This window comes from Aricia agestis, chromosome 9, assembly GCF_905147365.1.
Source record: "Aricia agestis chromosome 9, ilAriAges1.1, whole genome shotgun sequence".
Lineage (NCBI taxonomy): Eukaryota > Metazoa > Arthropoda > Insecta > Lepidoptera > Lycaenidae > Aricia > Aricia agestis.
This window is the reverse complement of record NC_056414.1, coordinates 7,287,243-7,310,406: the sequence shown is the minus strand read 5'-3', so window position 1 is coordinate 7,310,406 and position 23,164 is coordinate 7,287,243. Positions and strand designations below refer to the sequence as shown.

The 23,164-nt window shown below is 37.0% G+C and overlaps 1 protein-coding gene across 2 annotated transcripts in view; it reads right to left on the bottom strand.

Annotated features, from left to right (window-relative positions):
• Positions 1-23,164, bottom strand: part of LOC121730576 (histone-lysine N-methyltransferase, H3 lysine-79 specific) — a 34,134-nt gene that overhangs the window by 9,076 nt on the left and 1,894 nt on the right. For both annotated transcript variants that reach the window (XM_042119684.1, XM_042119685.1), the window contains exons 3-6: positions 15,960-16,098; positions 2,694-2,834; positions 1,724-1,909; positions 591-1,019 (exon numbers count right to left, since the gene is read on the bottom strand). In XM_042119684.1, the coding sequence (XP_041975618.1) occupies positions 591-1,019; positions 1,724-1,909; positions 2,694-2,834; positions 15,960-16,098 (895 nt within the window). The remainder of the gene's footprint in view (positions 1-590; positions 1,020-1,723; positions 1,910-2,693; positions 2,835-15,959; positions 16,099-23,164) is intronic.

Sequence of the window (23,164 nt, the reverse complement as noted above, 5' to 3'; positions counted from 1 at the left end):
TTTTTAAAAAGCAAAAAAATAAAATAGTACAGAACAGTTCCAAATTAATAATGCGCATGGAAATCTTCGCTAATTGTCGTAATCACGAAAACACCCGAATCTATGAAACTTGCATTTTGCGCCTTGTTCAAATGAAATAGAAGTAAATATCATATTATAGCCGGTGGCTGTCCGCTGTCGCTGTCTCACCGGGAAGCCATCGCGGCGTTACCATGGTAACGTTCAAGCAACGTCAGTCGCCTCTACGTCGTTGCAAAGCGCTGTTTTTCTTAAAGTTAAGTTTAAAACAGCGCTTGCAGCGACGTCTTCCGACGCTCGGGAAATACGATCGTTGCCGAAAAATTACGATATTTTCTATGAGCACTATCACTTTGGGAGCACTGTACTTAAAAACATACGCGTGCTTGTAATCGGAATATGGATACGAGATAGCCATATCAATAAAATATGTAAATATATGACGTAAAGATAGCCTCAGATTATCGGTAGTTACCCGTGCAGTCGGCATACCAGAACCATCTATGTACATAGTTGTTGATATCCATGACGGGATGAGGATGTATCAATAGCAAACGTAACTGGAAACAGACCCTTTTGCTGACCTTGAGTTTCGGATTTTTCAGTCTTTGAAAGTATCTCTCCAATTTAGTCCTATCTATAATGTGCAGGTAGTAGGAGACGGGTTTCCCCGTCCAGCTGACGGAGCCCTTGAGGGGTGACATCTCGCTGACGTGCATGATGGTGCCTATATCGCTGAGGTTGCGGTCGGTGATGCGGAAGTTGAGCGGGCAGAAGCTCTTGGACGAGACAATCTTGGCGCCGTCCTTGAGGTCAGCGAATCGCTCTTTGAGCTGGTGGTCTACGTGGGGCCCGAACGCGAAGTTGTTGACGAACACTATCGTCGCCGAGTTGATCTTCTCCCTATGCTCGTCCATTAGGAAGTCCCCCTTTATCAGTTTATACTCGCCGTACTTTTTGCCGTACCACCTCATCCACATACGGAAGTGCAAATCCATGCTCTGCGGAAAATGATATGAGCGATTAGTTGAGGTAATGACACCACAAAGGAGAAACTGGACTAAAATGAAGCAAAACGTAAGTTTTAAACTTTGAGGGCATTTTCTTCTACATATTTTACAATTCAGTCTGTTATGATAAAAAACCTACATAATATAAAACACATTGCAAATTAAATATACAACAACTTAGGAGGACCTCTAGTAAAATAATTAAAAGTGTAAACAAAAACTATTGTTTATTGTACCGATTTAGAATATTGTAAAATAATTGAATATTAACGTGAATAATATTTATTATGATACAATATAACATGTTACTTACAATGATGTGGTTTACAGATAAATTCATCCTCCGTTTATCAATAAAAACACAGTCAGTGTAGGAAACAACTCTATACAATATACACAGTTTTTATTAATAATTTTAGATAAGAATAATCCACCTTAACAAAATTAAGCGTTCTTTAATTATAATGAGAATGAAATATTTAAATATTGCCTGTTGTTAAGGGATAACTCATTATGTAACACATGTATAACCATTACAGCAACCAGTATAATTATTATTCCATTACGTATATCATGTACCACTTTGGTCGCGGAGTACATCAGGACTAAACTTAATAATTGGCAGCAATTTCTAGCTTATCAATCATCTAGATATATCCAAATTTTAGTAACAGACAAGACAAAATACGACCCACCTCAGCATATCTGCTTGGCACCTCCGCTTTCTCCACACCGAAGCAGACCCGGCACGGAGTAGCGGCTGCCATCTGGAGCACAACCTGGCCCACTCCGGAGCCGAGGTCCACGAACACATCCTCAGCCCCTATGTCTATCTGGTCTATCATTTGGCATACCAGCTCGTAAGATGTTTCACCGTACACCTGAAATATGGAGACACAACATTAATAAAAGTTTGTTAAGTAAGTAAAGTATTAGTATGTAATATTTTTACATTACTTTTTGTATTATTCAATAATAAATTTCATCTATTCGTTTATGCAAAAAATACAGGTTTCACATTGTGCGATATTCTTTTTGCATATTATAAAATTATTCATCATCTATGACAAACATTCAAAATTTACTATCTGCTGTTATGAATAATCAAATCCATTGAGTAACGAACAGAACTTTGGTTGTTGATAACATTGTGCATGTTTTTACATAACCAGTATTATCTTGGATGCGTTGTATTAGTGGAGATTAAGTTGCATGTCGGGGTCAAACATCAGCTGCCCGGTGAATGTAATAGCTGATAGCGACTAACATTACTAAGTGGTGTTAACCCCACTGAGGATATAGTAGAGAGTTCTACAAGTCTTATATGGGCTTACTAGGCGAAACCAACACAAGCGCACTGGTTTAATGTGGTAGTATTTCTTCCGAACACCGCTCTTTCCCCCCTAATATTAAAATTATGTTTTCACCAAACGCGTTTAGTGTCCCCTGGTAGTCTTTTAGGGTCAAGCATCTCTTAGGAAAAAAACATTTTTGCCAAGCCTTATATTATGTCACCCTAAGAACTCAAATGACATAATATGAAAATTAGTAGAATCTTATGAAACATTCCTTTAGTGGGCGCAAGTGTTAAGTGTTTAACTTAACGATTAGTTTGCAGGGGATGAAAACGGGCATCACATTATTTATACTAGGAGTAAAAATTACCTCAGGCGAAAAGGGCTCGTACTGGTTCAGCTTGTCGGGGTCAGAAACGGCCTGGTTGTAGGTCTGCTGCAGTATGTGCTTCAACAGACCCCGCGACGGATACTTGTTCAAGCGTGCAGCTGGCAGTGACGTTCCTTTTTCCTGTAACAAGTGCAAAATGGAATATTTAGTTTGTGGATGGACAATGAAGTGTAGAATTTAGCTTACCTACTTAGATTGTAGTGGGTGGGACGGTGGGGCAAGATAGGGTACCTAAAGTTGTTGACAGATTCATTAATGACACTTTAATTTTTATCAAAAGTTTATAAAGGTCCCTCTTAACGTTGCATTGGGTCATGATGGATAAACGTGATTGCCATCATCATCGCGAAGTTGTGTTTAGCATGCACAATCGACGTCGATCATGTGCAATCATAGAGGAATATGTCCTCTGTACTTTCATATTTCCATGTATTGTGCAATAACAAGCCAACAACAAGTATGAGAGTGATATCCCATAAAAAGTTCCTACAAATCTTCATATATCAGTAGCATCTTTTTAATAAGCAGCTGATGATTAAAATGAATACAGAGTAATATTTTGATTTATCTGGCTGAGCTCACTGCTCAACATACATAATATCAACTGACGGCCAAAACCATTAACATTCAAGTTCAACCGAATGTGCCGTTATTGCACTGATTGGTGCCGCGAGCCGCCGGCAGCATTCAGATATCACTTCTCAATCAGTGTAACCTTGACATTGGCGATTTAAAAACCGATAATTTATAGCTCCGAGAATAATCCAGTTAGCCTTGTCTTCGATTACGTACGATAATAGTCCAACAATGGGTCCTTTGCTTCTGAATGTTTGTTTGTTTTGCTTACAAATTGAATATTAAACATCAACCGGGGTCAGACTGGTCAAGAACGTCACAGCTCGTAATTGGCACGACAATGTCATTATGTCTACACAAAGTTATCAGCTCGGCCGAAATCAATACTGATTACGGCGCGTCCATCAAAGGTACGCCATTGTTTATGTTGGCATTGATAGCAGCTATGCGGGGACTGTACATAGCATGACCTGTCCATTGTAGCATCACTACATAGTACTAGCCACTAGGTGATACTAATACATATATAGCAAAATCGCAATAGATAGAGCCTTCAGCTCTACATTCCCTGTTCTTATCATAAGTTATCAAATGAGTATGATATAACTTCAAATGTACGTAAAGCGAGATAACCTGATAAGAATCTTCATAAGGGCAAAGAAGATTCTTCAGTGTAATGTACCGTAATCCCCCAGATCATACGCTTGATAATAATGAATGGCGAAGGCACGAGGAAGGTAATACCATGCATTGCAATGCGAGAATACTATAAAAACTATTTCCTCAATAAGCAGTCCGCGGGCCGCAGCAGCTAAAAACCGATTTCAAGAACGAATCATATTCAATTGCGTCATTTTAATGTAGATCTTAATAAGATACTGTGGAAGTAAAAACCATACAATGTAGTCGGCCCACCTACGGACAGGGCAGTGGGCGCGTGCCCTATTGCGTTGTTTACGTTCCGAGAGCGTTCATTCAGTGTGTTTTGCATCGAGCATCGCCATAATAAAAAAAAGTTAACTTTTTCTCGTTGTGGTACAGACTACAGCGGGGCTAAAATGGTCGCTTTGAAGAATCATGATATGAATCATAATATGATTCATTTTTCTAAAATCGCAAAATATGATTCATTTTTCTAAAATCGCAAAATGCAACTCTGCTTGCAATTCATTTCTGCCAGTTGTGTCAGTTTGCCAGTTTTGAAAATTCATTTGCTGAATTATTGAGAGGAATTGCTAAATGTGACCATTGTAGCCCCGCTGGCTATACTACTGAAATGTCATTTTTCAAGACGATACAGCATGGCACACAAAGCGGTATTCTAAACTGGACACACGATCTAGAAATACATGACATTTACTGTAAACACAGGTGGAGCTTGGCATTTTAGTTGTTCGTGGTTTGAATGGTTTAATAAGAAAACTTTGTTTTATAAATAATAATCAAACTTTAAAATCTTAATATTTTAAGACATAGATATGTCATATTTCCATGCAAGAATCAAAACTACGCAATTTAATTTTCCGAGGAGTTAGTCGGTGTTGATCAAAAAAAGGTCATTAACACTACGTGAGACATTCGCGCTGACTCAATATCGCGGTCAACGCCCCTCAAATTCGACCCGTAATAACATCTATCACGATTCACGATTTGCGTTAGCGTTCAATTTGTATGCACATATACTGATATTTTCGATTCATTTTACGAATTTCGAATGATTAATTTATCAAGCCATTAATCATAGGTAAAATAAGTGTAATTGAACAATGAATGGTAGTGATCAGCTAGTGTCCGGGCGAGTGCGGCGAGGTGAGGCCCGAGGTCAATAAACTCGAAGATCGACACTAACGTCGTTGACTGAGAGTTTGTTATTCATAAACTTTCACAAGCATTGATAATAATGCATACTTATGGCGTATACTTTCTAATGGACGCTGCGCAGTTATTGTTATTTGTACATAATATTATATTATGTTAATAAACCGTTTGTTGTTTATTTAACATTAACAAATGAATATTATTTATTTATTTTTTGTAGATCACAATATTAGAAATTTAATTTCGCAGTGGATCAACCTCGATTCCAGGTAGGTATTTCTATGTCTACAAACCTGTAGCGATTGGGATATTTTTGGATGCCAAAAGCGCATAGCTGATGCTACGTGTAATAAATTTATTATAGCCTATGACGTTGAAACATTTTGACTGTGCAATGTGCATATTCACAGATAATCTGAATTTGCTGAAAAATGTTAGAGCGACTATCGTTTTTAGGGTTCCGTACCCAAAGGGTAAAAACGGGACCCTATTACTAAGACTTCGTTGTCTGTCCGTCTGTCTGTCTCCAGGCTGTAACTCAAGAACCGCTATAGCTAGACTCCTGAAATTTTCACAGATTATGTATATCTGTTGCCGCTATAACAACAAATACTAAAAACAAAATATTATTAATATTTAAGGGGGGCTCCCATACAACAAACGTTATTTTTTTGGCCTTTATTGCTCGTAATCAATAACGATAAAAGGAAGGCACTTGAAATTTTCACAAATGCCTTATATTATATGTGTACTTAATATTTAAATAAAATAATTAAGGGGGCTCCCATATAAAAACACAATTTTTGGCCTATTTTTTCTCTATAACGGTACGGAACCCTTCGTGCGCGAGTCCGACTTGCACTTGGCCGATTTTTCTTAGATTAATTTGAAAGGGATGACACTACGATGTTGCCACTTTTTAATTTCTTCACTTTTATGCCAGACTATACGTGCTCACTTTCGGCTAATATCTTCCCAATCACAGAAAGACTGATTGAATTAAGCAGTATTCCAGAACTAGACAGAGGTTTAAATTTAAAATATTATCTTTTGGCAAAATAGTTCAATTTTAGAAATGTTGGTAGAGCACCGCCAAAACGATAGTGCCTAGGACAATATGAACTCCAGACACCTCCAAGGTCAGGGAGACATGAACTCCAAGTCGACTGGAATTCCAGGGGTCGTCAACTCGGGCTAGAGACAAGGGCAATGTTGGTTTAATCAGACGACTGTCACCTTGTATAGAGGCCGCTAACTCTATCACGAATATTCATCATCAAAAAATGACTAACAAATTAGAAAATTTTTAGGAATTTTACAAGTATCGTTGAAAAATTGCTACTTGGCAATAAACTTAAATACTTGGCAAAATCTATACTTCTATACTAATACTATAAAGCGTAAGAGTTTGTTTGTTTAAACGCGCTAATCTCAGGAACTACTGGTCCGAGTTGAAAAATTCTTTCAGTGTTAGATAGCCCATTTATTGAGGAATATTTTATTACGCTAAGACTAATAGGAGCGAAGAAATAGAGGAAAATGTGGAAAAAACGGGGGGAAATTATTTGAAAGGGCTTATCTCACGAACTACCGGAGCAATTTTTCTGTTATAAATTTGGCACAAATAAGAAGTAGACCACGTGAAGGATCATATTAGGCTATTTTTGTGGACTAATTTGTCTGTGAAATATCTAATTTACGCAGGCGAAGCCGCGCGGAACGTCTAGTTTATAATAATTTAGGAAATAAACCTAAAATATTTTTTATTATTATCATGTCATAATGTAAGCATATTGTATTAGTTAGAATAAACATGGTAACGTAACTACGAGTTTCACTTGTTAGTTTCGTAACAATCAATTTCCTTACCGCGATGCACTTTTATTATGACTGAAATAAACGGAATATCACTGGAATTCTTTTCCATCTAAAGTCTAAAGTCGGCCGAAAGCAGTTTTTTTTAATTATTATCTAGATAAGGTCAATCTCATGATAATTAATCTGTCGATCGTGGAAAAACGAGACACAATAGAATTTCTATTGTGTCTCGGTCACCGGTGACCGTATGGGGCTTGATGAATTAATTTAAAGTTAAGCAAAGACAAGACCACTGACTAGATCTATTAAAACGGTTATTTATACAGAATTTATGTAGAGTCAGGCTTCTGACCTTAACATACTTACACTTAAACTCTATAAGTTTCATAAACTCTACCCTCTTAGAGCCTAGAACTCTATATCTACACCTTAGTCCTAAATCTAAAATACTTAATACACATGTTATTAATAATCTGTTGTACAATTAGCTGTTCGTGTACTTAGTAGATTTACTTATCAGCCTATTGAATAATACCAACGTAAACAAAATACATCCAGAATTTGCGAAAGATACTCCTAAGGGTCAATTGAGACCGCAACGCGACGCTTACCTGTAATAGGTATGCATTTCTAAATTTTTACTGTATTGACAGATTTCAATTGCGTGAGACGTCGCCAAATCTGTTTAATCCATACTTTAGACAAACATCTACGCGTCGCGTTGCGGTCTAAATTGACCCTAAATCCCAAGCAACATTGACCGAATACTCGATCGTCATAATATTATTACATATTTATCTGAACATTTATATCTGCACCATATATTATACGTTTGAATAGTGCAGTCGTAGTTGGGATCAGGGATGTTGCGAATATCCGCATCCGCATCCGCAAATGCGGAGCATCCGCATATATTTGGACATCCGCATCTGCATCCGCATTAAATCGATGCGGATTTTTATGCGGATGCGAATGTCATACGAGTTGCGACAAGAAAAAAAAAGCGGCGGGGTCTGTGAATGGCGCGTGCCGTTTGCGCGTGACAAATGACCATTGAGAGCGAAAAAGACGGCCTAGTGCGTATCGGCAACGCATAATAGAGTGTACCGTAGTACCGCCAGTTTTTGATAAGTTTTGTATCGTCAATGAATGTACAATTATAACATGTTTTGCGCTACTAACAACATCATCTCAGTTACATTCAAAGGAATTTGAATGAAAAATTCCTTTGTACTTCTTAATAACTTATAAAGTCTTCTTAGCCGTGATAATTTTCTCTTTAAATTTAGCATATTTCCTACTCCCGTGAATTTTTCCACATATTTTTCAGAATCAACCGTTTAGCTAATAGCTGGTAAAAGGGGGAGACATTGGACACTAACGATTTCTTCCACTTTAAAACTTTGCATATTTCTTCGAATAATAATACTTGTAATATTTTTAAAAAACCATATCCAACGATACCACACACGGTGGACTGGACGCAAAATAAAAAGACTTATCCCCGCTTGGTGTGTAAGGGAGGTCCCATAAAATTTTTTAAAGGTTTTATATAACATTTTGTCGACACCGTTTATACGTATGTGCATTCATGCCGAATTTCGGCTTCGTAGGCTATTCTCTGAGCGAAACCGCGGAGAAACAGACAGACGGACAGATGGACTGAAAATATAAGGGTTCCTTGTTGATTACGGAACCCTAAAAACGGTCACATGATCCGACGGGTTTATTGTGGTGCATTAATTACTGTCTTGTGTAAATTAATCACTACGTGTTTGTTTGTGCTTCTTACTTAATAAAAAGCGGCATTATTACTATTAAATAATTTAAGTATATTTAATAGTAATAATGCCGCTATGCTTTATGCTCCTATTTATAAATTCATGTATATACTAACAAAAAAGTGGTAGAGATTAATACAGGGGAATTAATGTAATTTTCATTTACAAATTATTATCTCTTTAATACAAAAATATTATTATAGTACAGGTTCCCTAGAACAATTTTTTTTATTACTATCAAGGTAATTTTTTGTAAGCAGTTTCATTTTGATAAAAGGAACAACAATTTGCGACAGTGGTAGCTAACAAAGATAAATATGATTTAATATTTCGATTTGATGGTCTTTAAATATGGATTGTTCTATTCAAAATGCGTTTCAAAATGAAGCTACTCACAAAAAATTAGCTTGTTGTTCTAGGGAACCTGTACTATTATTTTGTAACACATTAATTAAAAATTAAAATAATACTTTTTCATTTTATAATCTATATTTATGTAGGTTCCGAAACATCTGCATCCGCATCCGCATCCGCGGATGTGAACCTCTAAAAATCCGCATCTGCATTCGCATCCACGGATGTGAAAAAATCGGGATCCGCAACATTCCTGGTTGGGATTAACGTATTGTCACGTGCACGTAGTTCCTAGTTCCTACATCGTGAGCATATTGTACAAGGTTACGGACGTGTTACTATGCGCCCATCATCGATCCGTGACATCATGCCAACAGTCAACACGTTACATACATATAAAAATATTTAACAATACAATGAGAAGATAGGAAACGATCTGAAAATACACCGAAAGGCGTATCAAATACCCCGTAAAATGTCAAGAGTCAAGAGTAAAGACACTATAATATAGGTAGAGTTAAGTTTCAACTCTACAAGTCTTCTAATTTCTCCAATGTCGTCTGCTCTACTGGTATTGCTTGGTGTTTTTTTACCAAGTACCCAGATTCTAATAGTTTAGGGATTTCCATGACCTAATTTTAAAAGTATACCAATTCTATTTTAAATTTTAATGCTTAGATCAGGGGTTCCCAATCTTTTTAGGGTTCCGTAGCCAAATGGCAAAAAACGGAACCCTTATAGATTCGTCATGTCTGTCTATCTGTCTGTCCGTCCGTCTGTATGTCACAGCCACTTTTTTCCTAAACTATAAGAGCTCCGAATCTATAGAAACTTGGTTAGTACATGTAGTCTGTGAACCGCATTAAGATTTTTTTACAAAAATGGAAAAAATATTAAACATTTTAGGGGCCCCCTTCAATTTTAGGTACAACTGAAACAATTTTTTTTTTCATCTAACCTATGCGTGTGGAATATCTATAGCCTATAGGTCTTCAAAAATCATATTGAGGTTTCTAGTATATTTTTTTTTCTAACTTGAATATTTTGCGAAAGAGACTCTTCCAAAGTCGTAAAATGTGTGTGTCCCCCCTCTAACTTCTAAAGTAGGGCCATGATAAGTCTAAAAAATATATATGATGTACATTACTACAAAAACGACCAACGAAAATTGGTTTGAGATTTATCAAGTAGTTTTTTTTAAATAAGTACGTGTTAAATGGTAAACCTCAATTTAACATTTAATTAAATCAACTGAAATATATAAAAATAAATCAAAAACCTTCTAATTTCATTAAAAAAACCTTATTGCTGCTGCGGAACCCTTAATGGGCGAGTCGAACTCGCACTTGGCAGGTTTTTCAGCCTGCGGCGCACACGTAAAATGTTTTGTCACGGCGCCCAACTATACCTATTTATTAGAAAAAGAATACATAAATAAATACCTTTCATAATTATAGTTAGGTTAAGCAGGTAAATAGTAATAAACAAAATATATTTCATCTACCTGATTTACTAGATTAATATTATAATTTTATTTTATAATATTTGTGGTTTCGGATAATGATAAGAGGATCGACTCACGGCGCCCCTCTTGCCTTTCCGCGGCGCACAGTTTGGGAACCCCTGGCTTAGATTAATGATCAATGATCATTTGAGTGCATCATTAATGCAGTGCCAGTTTCCTTGTATGATCCAGTCATTTTCCAATCTTTCAGAATTGTATTCTTATCAAACCAACGACATTAACACTTCATGATTATAAATTACTAGCTGTTGCCCGCGACTTCGTCCGCGTGGACTTCAGTTTATAGCGCGCGATGTCAACAAAATTGGTGTCAAAAGCTTTTATAAAAAAAAACCCTGGTACCCCTTAAATCAAAACAGCTATGCAGTGTGCACATAATATTTCCTTTTTTAAAACTAAACTTTATATTTTATGCCAAATTTTAAAGCTTATTTAGCCCCCCAATTACACAACCTCACCAATAAACTATTTATCATTGGTAGGTTTAAGGTTACGTCACTGTATATAATATAAAGTACTGACTTATTAAATAACGTAAAAAAGAAATAACAATCGAAAAAAATCGGAACTCAAATGTATGATGATACCACCTCTTATAGAAAGATGTTGGGCAAGCGTTAGCGCGATGTAAGAGACGCACGGCGCCATCTAGTATGAATTTTGCGATGCGAGACAGACAGACAGAGATACTTTCGCATTTATAATATTAGTATAGATAGTATAGATAATACCATTATTAGAACTAAGCATTTACAATATTCTGCAGCGCAATATTTCTGTCTAGGTACTCTGTAGAGAAGTATAACAACAATATTTAGGTCACAGTCATACGAGTGTTGTCGCCACGTTGAAACTCAGATACAAATCAAAATACTTATCAGTTCACATGTCAATCGCAATTTAAACCTATACAGCCGAAATAAAAGCGGTTCGGTCATGTGTCATCATGTGTTATCTTACGCACGTGATTTTTTGGCTCAGCGGGGGATGACTGTAAAATTAAAGTGTATTTTTAACCGACTTCCAAAAAGGAGGAGGTCTATGTTGGACTATGGTTTTTTTTTCAGAATTCAGAGTAACGAAACTATATTAGTAGTAAATGTTAGTAAACTATGCGTATGTAGTATGTACGTTCTGCCCCGGTGATCTCCACGCTAAATTAATACACATATTGACTCTTGTTCCTCGTTATGTACATGCGTCGAATATCCATAATTATTTAATGTTACTTGTGAGTTAATACAATATCAGACGCTGACGTCATAACATAATTAAAATGTAATTAATGCCGCTTCCGTATTTATTAAGCGGCGATGAAAAGAGGGAGATAAAATGATTGTTTAAACATGGAGCGAACAATAACAGAGCGAGCGCGGGTCACGTCTGTGTGCGGCCCCATCGTTCATATTATGCTGATTTGAGTGAACTTGGCTTGTTGCTCAGCCAGCCTCGGTCACGCTAAACTAGGGCAACCTCCTTTACGTTTACATTACATTTATAGAGCGCACTACTTGTTAAAGTATTTCTCTCAAATAAAATGGAGCACGCTTTTTCTACACGGCAACGAGCTCCATGCAAAATATGAATTTTATTTATTTAGTTCGGGGTTTCACGGCACATACTGCCGCTTCCTGGCGGCATGGCAGTGTATTTTAAGAATATCTTTGTACAAAAATAGGACTTAGTCCTAATCCTCACTCCAGTACTTAAATAATTTCATTTGAATGGCCACTGGCCAGTCGCAACCTGGTATTTATTATGTATTTAATTTCAGATTTGACTGGTTTCTAAAATTCGTTTCCAATAGTACGATAATTTGTAATGGATCTCAAATCAAAGTATAATTCGAAACGCATACTGTATAAGATTCTATTGCGTCTTACATTTCTCGCTTATATTTCTTATCTAACTAGGAAGTAGAGCTGCAACTTGCAAGTTATTAATAAAATATCAACGCGAACGTGTCTTTTCTATGCGTCTATAAACTCAAAGGACACATAAATAAACATTGCATAAGGTTGGTCGTATAAGGCATTGCCGCATTACAATACGGGCATGTGCGGGCAATCGGGCATCGTCCACGACGCGCTGTGAAATGGTATGTAACGCGTATAAATAGAGTGGCCCCGCGCGATGTCTGGTGCGGCGCGGCCATCGATCGTTGCCTCCGCACGCCGCCATCTTGGGCCTCGCGTTTCCCTCTTGCAGTCCGCGCTCCGCCCTCCTCCCACCGTTTCCCCTCACTGCCCCACATTCGCGTTTCTTTTAGCACATGCTGTAATAACGTCATGTCTCTCGTTTTCTAAAACTATTGTTTAAATAGCAATTTCGATTTAAATACATCCTTGGACGCATATTATTTAAGCCGATACTTTCTAAATTCGTATAAACTTCGATGGATTATTCGAAGAAAACGCAGCCGCATATCGCGTACAGTTTACATAAACGTAGCGTGAAAAATGTTTTATTTTTCAGTAAATTTTTTAAAAGGAAGGTAAAAATAAACCGAGATGGCATTGAAGATATTTCCGCGATCTGAAGCTAAAACTATGCCAAGTGTAGTGCTTACGTTGGAGGCTGGGAAAATATTGTCTTTATTTAAATGTATGTAGAAAGTCTAACTGGAAACGGCAACTAAATGGAAACTTTAAAAATATACCTACAATTCCATACAGTTGGCTAATATTTAGGAGCTCCTTGGTAAGATCAGTAAGATCCTAGTGATGAGACAACATAAATCTCTTAAGTCTTAACTTCCTTAAATATTGACGGTTAACAGTACCTATCTCAGTGAACTAATAAAAAATTCCTATAGAATAAAGTCTCTACACATTTTGAAGGTACAAAGTACAGTGTAAAGTACCAGATAAATATAACAACTCACTTTTGCCGTCAGCGCGGATAGCCGATAGCGCGGAAGTAAAGTCGCACCACATCACACATGCGAGTGTGTCGACCTTCACACGAAGCAAATTAATGTTTACTTACTACTAGCGCTATAAACAGATCAACATTAGCGAATGAGGTGTAAATTATTGATATTTTATACAATTTAGGTCAATCTTACACTGAAAAACGATGGTAGAGCAGCTATACAACATAAAAGGTAGAGTTTTAGACCATACAGTGTACATCATCTATTTTTAACATTTGAACTGTCATCGTCATATGGATGGATGGACATGACATATCGTCAATGCCAATCATTATAACAGCAGGCACGCTGTCTAAAATAAAAAGGGTTTTTCCATTATGTTTGATTGAGGCAGCTCATTACATTCAGTAAGCAAACGCGCTATGTCATGGAGTCCAGGAGCCAGTTATAGACTGTACTCTGTGGTGAAGTCTGAGACTAGAGGTTAGACCTTCAATATGCCTCATGAGTCATGGCTCCAATCAAGACACGAGGACTGATTTACGTTTTATGCAACGCGTTTTGAAAAGTCAAAACGGTAAGTTCAGAATAATAACTTTTTTGTGTTTGATAGGATCTGCTGCATCAAAGCTGTACGAATGGCGTAATAAAATAAATAATTGGGGATACTCGTATAATATTGTTTGCATGAATGAACCGACAAACACTTGTAGACAATAAGGTTGGTGTCAACATAGAGTTACGAAGTCTGAAGGTGAACATCGGAAGATAATTGACCTTCCTCAGATAACATAATAGCGCTAATGACACACATGGTACATGTGGCATAACTTTACATACCAGCCAGTTCTTAGCAAATCAAAATATCTAGATATAGACTTATATACTCAGTCACAACTTGCAATAGGTACTCCACGTTGATCCAAACGAAAACAAAGCTTTTAGTATGTTCTATGGGTGGCTAGATTGCTACCAATTTAAAGTCACAGAGCAAATTAATTTGGTCTACTGAGACTTTACACGTTTTCTTCTGTATCATGCAATGTATTGATTTATTATAGATGATTGAAACTAAGAGTTGTAGTATGATTCTAGCAATTAACCCATCAAGCTCCATAAGCTCACCGGTGAGCGAGACACAATAGAATAACAATAGATTTCCAAGAATCCACCGACAAGATCGAAGGATTAAATTGTAGAGATTGTAAAGATCATAAAAAGCCTTTATGCCTAGGGTGAATTTATGAATGAACAAATGAAATTGTGAATGAATTTTCTGGTAGCTCCGGTTGATTGGAATTGACCACAATCCGCGTGGATTCCAGCTTCACGTTCGGGTCAAATAAAAATAACTCGTACAATGTTTTCGCGCGCTGATTTCATTCAATTTACAACTGGTTTTAAAAATCGCAAGTACGTCTGGAGTTTTCGACGTGCTTATTTTATTAATACCGTTTTATAATCGTGGTGTCCTAACTCCAAAGGTATTTTGACATTAAGTATAATCTTTTTTCTTCTTCAACAAAGTGACTGGTGACTACGGTTCATTGCAGATCAAAAAATCAATTACATTATACAATCGATGCAACAGGTTTTTTTATTATTGTCAAGCGTACTGACTAGAGAAACAAGGGTTGGACCGTACAATGCAGCGACCTTTCTACGCTTTTGCTTATAATAGCACAAATAATATCGATCGCACAAAGGGCGTAGCCCTTATGAATAGACGCAAAGGACGTAGGTACTTTATTGCCAGCTAAAGTTGGTAGTAAACGCCAAACGGGCGACCTTAGCTTCTACTCTTTTTGTTTTCACACGCTGTTGGGTAGTTTTATGATGTGTTTATTTAGAAAAGTGCAATAAATTGTTTTCAAAACAAACATTTCAATGTCGGCGCTTTTGCACCGAAGCTGGAAGCTTTCTATTGTTTGTATTGCGCAAACGTTGTTTTGCTTTATTGGTTTGTTTTAGCTTTTTACGGGTACCATGCAATGAGTAATAACTTGTGTAGGCAGCCCATATAGTCTATTTTTGTCTTTAAAATCGTTGAATTGAACATTTTTGGTAAACTTGTTAGCATCTGGCTAGCTGTCAACAAATCTGGCACCTGGTAAAAAGCGATTCGAGGCCACATTGTGTGCTAAATCCCTAACTACTAATTTCTCTCTAAGAATTTCGAGAAATTAGAAACATAACATTCAAAGCGGTATGCTGTGATTTTTTATTAATTAGGCTTTGAGGAAGGACATGGGCTACTGCCTACTCTATATAATATTATGATTTAAATGTATATTGCGGGCTGCGGCAAACGTAATAACTCATAACAATCAGACTCACAGACAGATTAAGGGTTAATTAATTAAGATTTAAGGGTTTATAATGTTGTTTTTAATTAGAGTTCTCTAAGGTTTCGTTCGAGTTTCGAAGAGACACGTGAGATAAAGGTCACAATACGAGTAGAACATCCAATCTGTAGTCTGTAGTCAAAGATAACTTACCAGAGCGACGACGGAGTCTATGGCGCGGTTGAAACGGTCGCAGAGGGCCCGCATGCTTTCGTAAGAATGGGTGTCGTAATCGCTCAGGATGTTTTTTTCTAACGCCCCTTTCATCTCCGGCAGGTCGTCGCACACCCATCTGTGAACAAGCGCAATACATCAGGTATTATTTTTTGTACTCGAGACTCGAGAGTAATCGACGGGCAATCGTCGTACTATGTACGTTTTTGTAGAACTTATGCCTTGGGAACAAATGCAACATGTAATAAACTTAGAAGATTTCACATTTTGAAACACATCTTTAAATTATGCCATACCTAATTATATCTGCACAATGTGTTAAAAAAATTCTACAAAGACACGTGTTTTATGCTTTTTGACAGTTTATCTATTCAACTGGTTAGTTACGTTAGCCAATTCAAAGCGCTAACCAATAGATAAACTTCAGTCTAAAAAAAGATGGAAACCGGACATTAGAATCTTAGTTTAGCGCTCACACAAAACTCCTTTGCACCTCAAAGCTTGTTAACAAAAAACTGTACATATAACTGGTAATTAGCATTCTGCAGGGGCGTGAGTTATCTCGAGACTGCGCCTTTCCCACGGCCATCCTACACAGACCACAGTGCAGTCGATATTCACGAATTGCATCATTCAACATTTGCATTTGTAGTCTACTTTAGGCAACCAACATTTAAATGTTTGCTGGTGAAGGAGTGCATCGAGCGATCTCTAGTTTAAATTATATTGTCTTCAATGTAAAATATTATGGAAAGCTGTAATGGCTGCATGATAATCGATAATTTCACTCTGAAATCTGAATACAGACATGAACAGACTTTATAAAATTATATGACGTCACAAGTCAGATAGGGCATGCCCACAGTAGCCATATAGTGGAACCGCGCTTGATTATACACTTGTACAGTTAGTCATGCTGGGCTTTATTTATGATCGCTGTCGAGATAACAACAGCTGATCCGGAGTTTTATATAATATGTTGGGTGATCGTGTCTCGTTAAATTAAACAACGTTTTAAATTTATTGATAAAGACGTGTATTCGACGTCTTTCCGAAATCATACTGAATATTATTTATTTAAAAGGCGAAAGTTTGTGAGTTTGTAATTTGTATGTTACTTCTTGTCTAAACGACTGGAGCGAATGTAGCAACTCCATCGTGGGTATGCCAGACGGCCGCCGCATAACAATAGAAAATCTATTGTGTCTGCGATGCCCTCGATGGAGGTGTTAATAAATTTCAGTATGGAGTTAGTCGATACCCTGTATTAACACGTCATAATATACAGGGTGTAACAAAAACAAGTGATAATACTTTAGGGTGTGTACGTGTTCCTTGTAGAGAGTTCACTGTGAAAGTAGCAGCGCTGAAAGACCGAAATTTTTTTTCATTTTTGTATAGGGAAACTCGTGACGCTCGGGCCCTTGCCCATACAAAAGTGAAAAAAAATGTTCATCTTTCAGAGCTGCCACTTTCACAGTGAACTCTCTACAAGGAACATGTACACACCCTAAAGTATTATCACTAGTTTTTGTTACACACTGTATAGGCTAGTTTTCACTGCAGGAAAATATCACAATTAATTTTCCCTAATAAACCACGGGGCATCGCTACTTATCTATCTATATTCTATAATCTATATTATGTTACATACTACGGTATAAATAGGGCAAAAGACGCAAGTTCTAACTTCTACATTAGGCTTGGCGGGAAGAAATGCCTATTTCCTATTCAATTATAACATCCCGTATCACCTTTGATTAAGTCACCCATAGTTTCCGAAGCACCTGCGCTTCGCTATTCAATCGTACACAACTGCCTAACCTTTATGCACCTAATGGCAGGTGTTTTGAACTCGTAGAATAGCCATTATCCACACCTGTTGCTGTCATAAGCTGAGTGGCATTGGCAGGATCGTTAGTCCACGCGGTTCCGTTTCTAGTCTAAGCCATTAGCCAATAAATTGTTTTCAATTTGCTTAAAATGGTGAAGATAATAATTAATTGATGAATAAGTTAAGTAAGCGTAGCCCGCAACTTGTTTTGGGCAGAAATTCGTCCCAATTTGGAAATTAAGAGGTCTACATTAAAAAATAGGAAGATTTTTCCAAAGCCTTGAAGTACCTAATATTTATGCAATATGCATGTTGCATAATATAAACTTCTGTGTCAACTGTCAGTTTAAAAATTTGCATGCTCGAGTTTCTAGACATCAACACATTACACAAATCGCTGTGTAATTTGCGATCGCTAATCGGTCAATGATAACTTTCTACGATAGCATTTTTCTACTTTTACAATATCATTTTTATTTCTTTATAATTTTTCCTCACTAGTTGCAGTTGCCACTTGCTATGATCTTGCACTTGCTTGCTAAGTACGAGGCTAGTCACAAAATTTCATACAGGTTTTGACCTAGAACAAATTTTTTAAATCCTCCCTCAACTGGGACTTAGCTTCCATTGTGCGACCTTCAAAAGGCTAACAATTCAAGAGAAGCATAGTCTTTTTAAACGATCTTCGGGTTTGATAGGAGTGCTAGGATTATGCTAGTGCAAGTGTAGGCCGAGCCCACCCCGCCCCCGATAAACACGCCAATGTTTCCAAACAAACAATCAATGTTCATGAACTCCAACTGATAATGAAGTAATAAAAGCTCGTCAAACAAACAAAATCTATCAAAGGTATCCATACTATACAATACTATACAATATTATAAATGCGAAAGTGTGTCTGTCTGTTACCTCTTCACCCTCAAACCGCTGAACTGTTTTTACTGAAATTTGGTATGCAGATACTTTGAGTCCCGGGCAAGGACATAGGATATTACCTTTACATTATTACCGAAAAATGTACGGTTCCCGTGCGATTAACGAATTTTGGCGCAACGGAGTTGCGGGCGTCATCTAGTGAAGTAATAAAGGCTCATCAAACAAAATCTATCAAAGATAATATGAAGTAATAAAGGCACAATAGGAATTAAGGCCGTCAAGGCCAGGAGCGCGTCCGGTCGGGAGGAGGTCACCTCGGCCCTGCCGGGACTCGGCGCCAGCCAAACTAGTTCTTTTAGTTCCACCGAAACAGGTGGCCCACACAGATTAGCGCTCGTATTCGTATCACTTTCATATACGATTTATGGCATGCCGAACGCCACTTGTCGCTTATTCAATCTAAATACATCTAAAGTAAGTGTCTAAACACACTTTGCCGAATTTCCGCTTGATTCCGCCTGCAATGTATTTTAAATTACCGATGACACACCATGTCGAAATTCCGTCGCGTATTGTATGCGTTTGACATTGCTGACGTACCTAATCATGCGGAATTTACGCCGCGGAACTTCGGCATGGTGTGTTTAGACACTAAGGGCCTGTTTCACCACTTCCTGATAAGGCTATCCATCACTTAACTTGACAGATGAAGTATGGAGAATCTGTCAAAAAAGCTGTGAATAGCCTATTCGGCACTTTATCAGAAAGTCTTGAAACAGGCCCTTAAGAGCCCATATGACCCTAACTTGACTACATACTTTAACCTAGACCTCAAAATTGTAAGGTCTAGAAAACTGATTTTCTGACACAAGTAACTTCAGTTCATAAAGATTAAATGCTCAAGACGAAAACACGATTACTCAAAAAATGCTCGATAGTTTCTTTTTAACAAAAAAACCTTGTTTTAGACACATTTTTGCTTGGATCTTCGAAGTTTGCTGTCTTTTCTTTAATATTTTTTAATATCTAAAAAGGTATTGATAAAACCTAAATTTGCTCAAAACACTCTTTTATTGAAGTAAAACTAACTCGGCGATGATTCCGCGCCGTCCCTTTTCATCTGGCATACGAAAGACGGGCGTGAGTGTGAAGAGAGAAGGACGATGTTTGATTTTTAGAGTCAGGTGAGCTCTTAAAGTTTCTTTCTAAAGTGGTATTATATAGACAAATTGATTGAAAATATTAAATCTTTCAGCTTGTCTCTAGTGTTTCTATTCTTTGGCATTTCTACTGCTGCAGCAGTCCTAACTCCCAAGGATGTTGTAGGCGGTACGACTATCGCAGTTTCATTCTATGAAATGATCAAATGATAGATTGGGGATATCAAATAGACTGATGATCATCAATAATTATTATTAATCAATTAAATCACTCTTTGAACCTAGTTGAACTCACACATGCTCACACGCTATTAGGAGGCGTCCATAAATTACGTGAGGCGTTTTTTAGGGTTCCGTACCCAAAGGGTAAAAACGGGACCCTATTACTTAGACTTCGATGTCTGTCCGTCTGTCCGTCTATCTCCAGGCTGTAACTCAAGAACGGTAATAGCTAGAGTTGACATTTTTACAGATTATGTATTTCTGTTGCCGCTACAAGAATCTCATACAAGAAACGTGATTTTTCAAACAATTTTTGCTCGATATCAATGATGACAACAGGTAGGCACTTGAAATTTTCACAAAAGCCTTAATTATATATGGGTACTTTAATAATTTATAATAATACTTAAATAAAATAAAAATTTAAAGGGGGCCCCATATCCCATACAAAAAACACAATTTTTGGCCTATTTTTGCTCTATAACGGTACGGAACCCTTCGTGCGCGAGTCCGACTCGCACTTGGCGATTATTTTATTATTTTCTGACCCTCCCTTTCCCCTGGTGAGATTTTGTTTACAATCCCCGTAAAAAATTTCTATAGATTCAGATTTTGCCTACTAGGGACCATCCATTAAGTACGTCACGCAATTTTCGTGATTTTTATACCATCTCCCCTTATCATAGGTGGTCACGTTGTGTGACGTTAAAAATTAATTGCAATTTTAGATCTTATTAAAAATTATAACCACCTTCATAGTTAAAATTTGGCTATTCAATTTATTACACACCATATCGCGACCCCCTCCCCCCTCTTTAGGTGTGCCGTGTGGCATACTTTATGGACGGTCCCCTAAACGGTATGTACCCATTTTCGATATTATACATCATATTCATGCAACGTTTTATTTAAATATCGAGCTTTACGAGATCAGTGGAGCCAACTTAATAGAGTGAAGCGTCAAGCGAATTAGCGAACTGTGGTCTGTGACCTGGAATAACTGGTTGGCGAATACCACAAAACAACGTAACGAAAACATGTTTATTAATGGATGAATTGGCTAGAATTTAGGAAACTAGTATATTATTATCAAAGCGCGCGAAACCGTTTCGTTCGGTCATCGCCCCAACGTCCTTCGCGGCAACGAGCACATACGCAACTGATATCCACTAGACCTGCACCGCGCGATGTCATCAAACATTTCTATTCATAACATCAAATCAATTTACTGTGTACTGCGTATTAATGTTGTATACTCCATTTCAATACATTTTGATTAAAAAAATATATAACTCGAATAAAATAATGTGCCATTGTTGCAAGCATTGTACTCGACTATTTCGCGTAACATTTAAATTGGCGTCATTATAGCCGTATACGCATTGTTTACAGTTACATTAAAATGAGTTGAAACAGAGTGTACACAAAATAAAAATAGCTAATATGTTATACGAACGACCTCTGTGGCTCAGTGGTGATAGTGCGGCGAATTGTGTCAGGGGTTGCGACTTACGAGTTCAAATACCGCCAAATAGTTTTTATGTCACTGGGTCAACAATTTAAATTGAGTATATAGTCACTAAATGCGTGTTTTTTTGTACCTAATTAAAATAAGCTTAATTAAGGTAACATGTGTTACGTCATGTAAAGTTTTTTATATGAATTAGTTACAAGTAAAAAAAACTTTTTTTCTTTAATATAAAAAAATAATAATGTCATTATTAAACATCAAGGTACAAAAGTTTTACATTTGTTTGACTAAAGTTTACCTACATTATAAAAATTTGGTAAAAAACAGCAAAGCCGTTTCGGATGAGTACAGTAACTAACATTGTGACACAAGAATTTTATATTAGATATTTCATACTGACTTCACGGAAACGGGGTTGAACGGAATAAAAAGTTATCCTATGTCCGTTTCCTGGTTCTAAGCTACCTGGAGAATGTTACCAGGTATGCCAAATTACTTGAAATTTTGTCACAGTAAAGCCTGTGTGTATACAAATACACTAGTTTTTGTTGCAGTCAAAAATACCTAGTAGTTTTGATTTTATAGGGATTCAAAGTTTCGAAAAATATCGATTCCCGCTAACAGTACCGCGACCGCTTGTGACGTCATAGCACAATTCTGCCGCGCGGGCCCCATACAATAAACGTGATTTTTTGCTCTATCTCAACAACGGCAACAGGTAGGCACTTGAAATTTTCACCAAGGTCTTAATTATATGTGTACTTTAATAATTAATAATAATATTATAATAAAATAAAAAGTAAAGGGGGGCTCCCATACAAAAATCACAATTTTTGGCCTATTTTGCTCTATAAACTATATTCTCTATTTAAGACGTCGTCTATTTTAGACGTGGGAGAGCCATGCTTCGGCACGAATGGGCCGGCTCGACCGGAGAAATTTTTATTTTATTTTAATATTATTATTAAATATTAAAGTACACATATAATAGTGTCATCATATAGTAGTGCGCCAGTCCGACTCGCACTTGGCCGATTATTTATTTGTATTTTTTTACTAATCGGACTCGCTCATGAATACACATACCGTTATAGAGCAAAATAGGCCAAAAATTGTGATTTTTGTATGGGAGCCACCCTTAATTTTTTATTTTACTATAATATTATTATTAATTATTAAAGTACACATATAAGTAAGGCCTTGATGAAAGTTTGAAGTGCCTACCTGTTGTCGTTTTTGAGATAGAGCAAAAAATCACTTTTATTGTATGGGGCCTGCGTGGCGGAATTGTGCTATAACGTCACACCGTTACCGGGCGCCCGCGTCATGTAGTTACAACTTGTTATGCTTATAAATCGGAAACTTATTAACATATCCATGTAATTCTTTCACTAATATTCTTTATTTTTGACAGAGAATGTGGACTGCTAATAATCAAAATTAGGTAACATTCTCCATTATTATCAGCCAAATCAGTTCATTCATTCATGAGTTTTAAGTAGTAAGTAGTGTAACTAACACCACTTTCTTTTTAAATATATATAGATATTTTAAATAAGACTACTAATAATAGACAGGTGTATGATCCAAATTCCTAATTATAGAATAATGCATATTATTT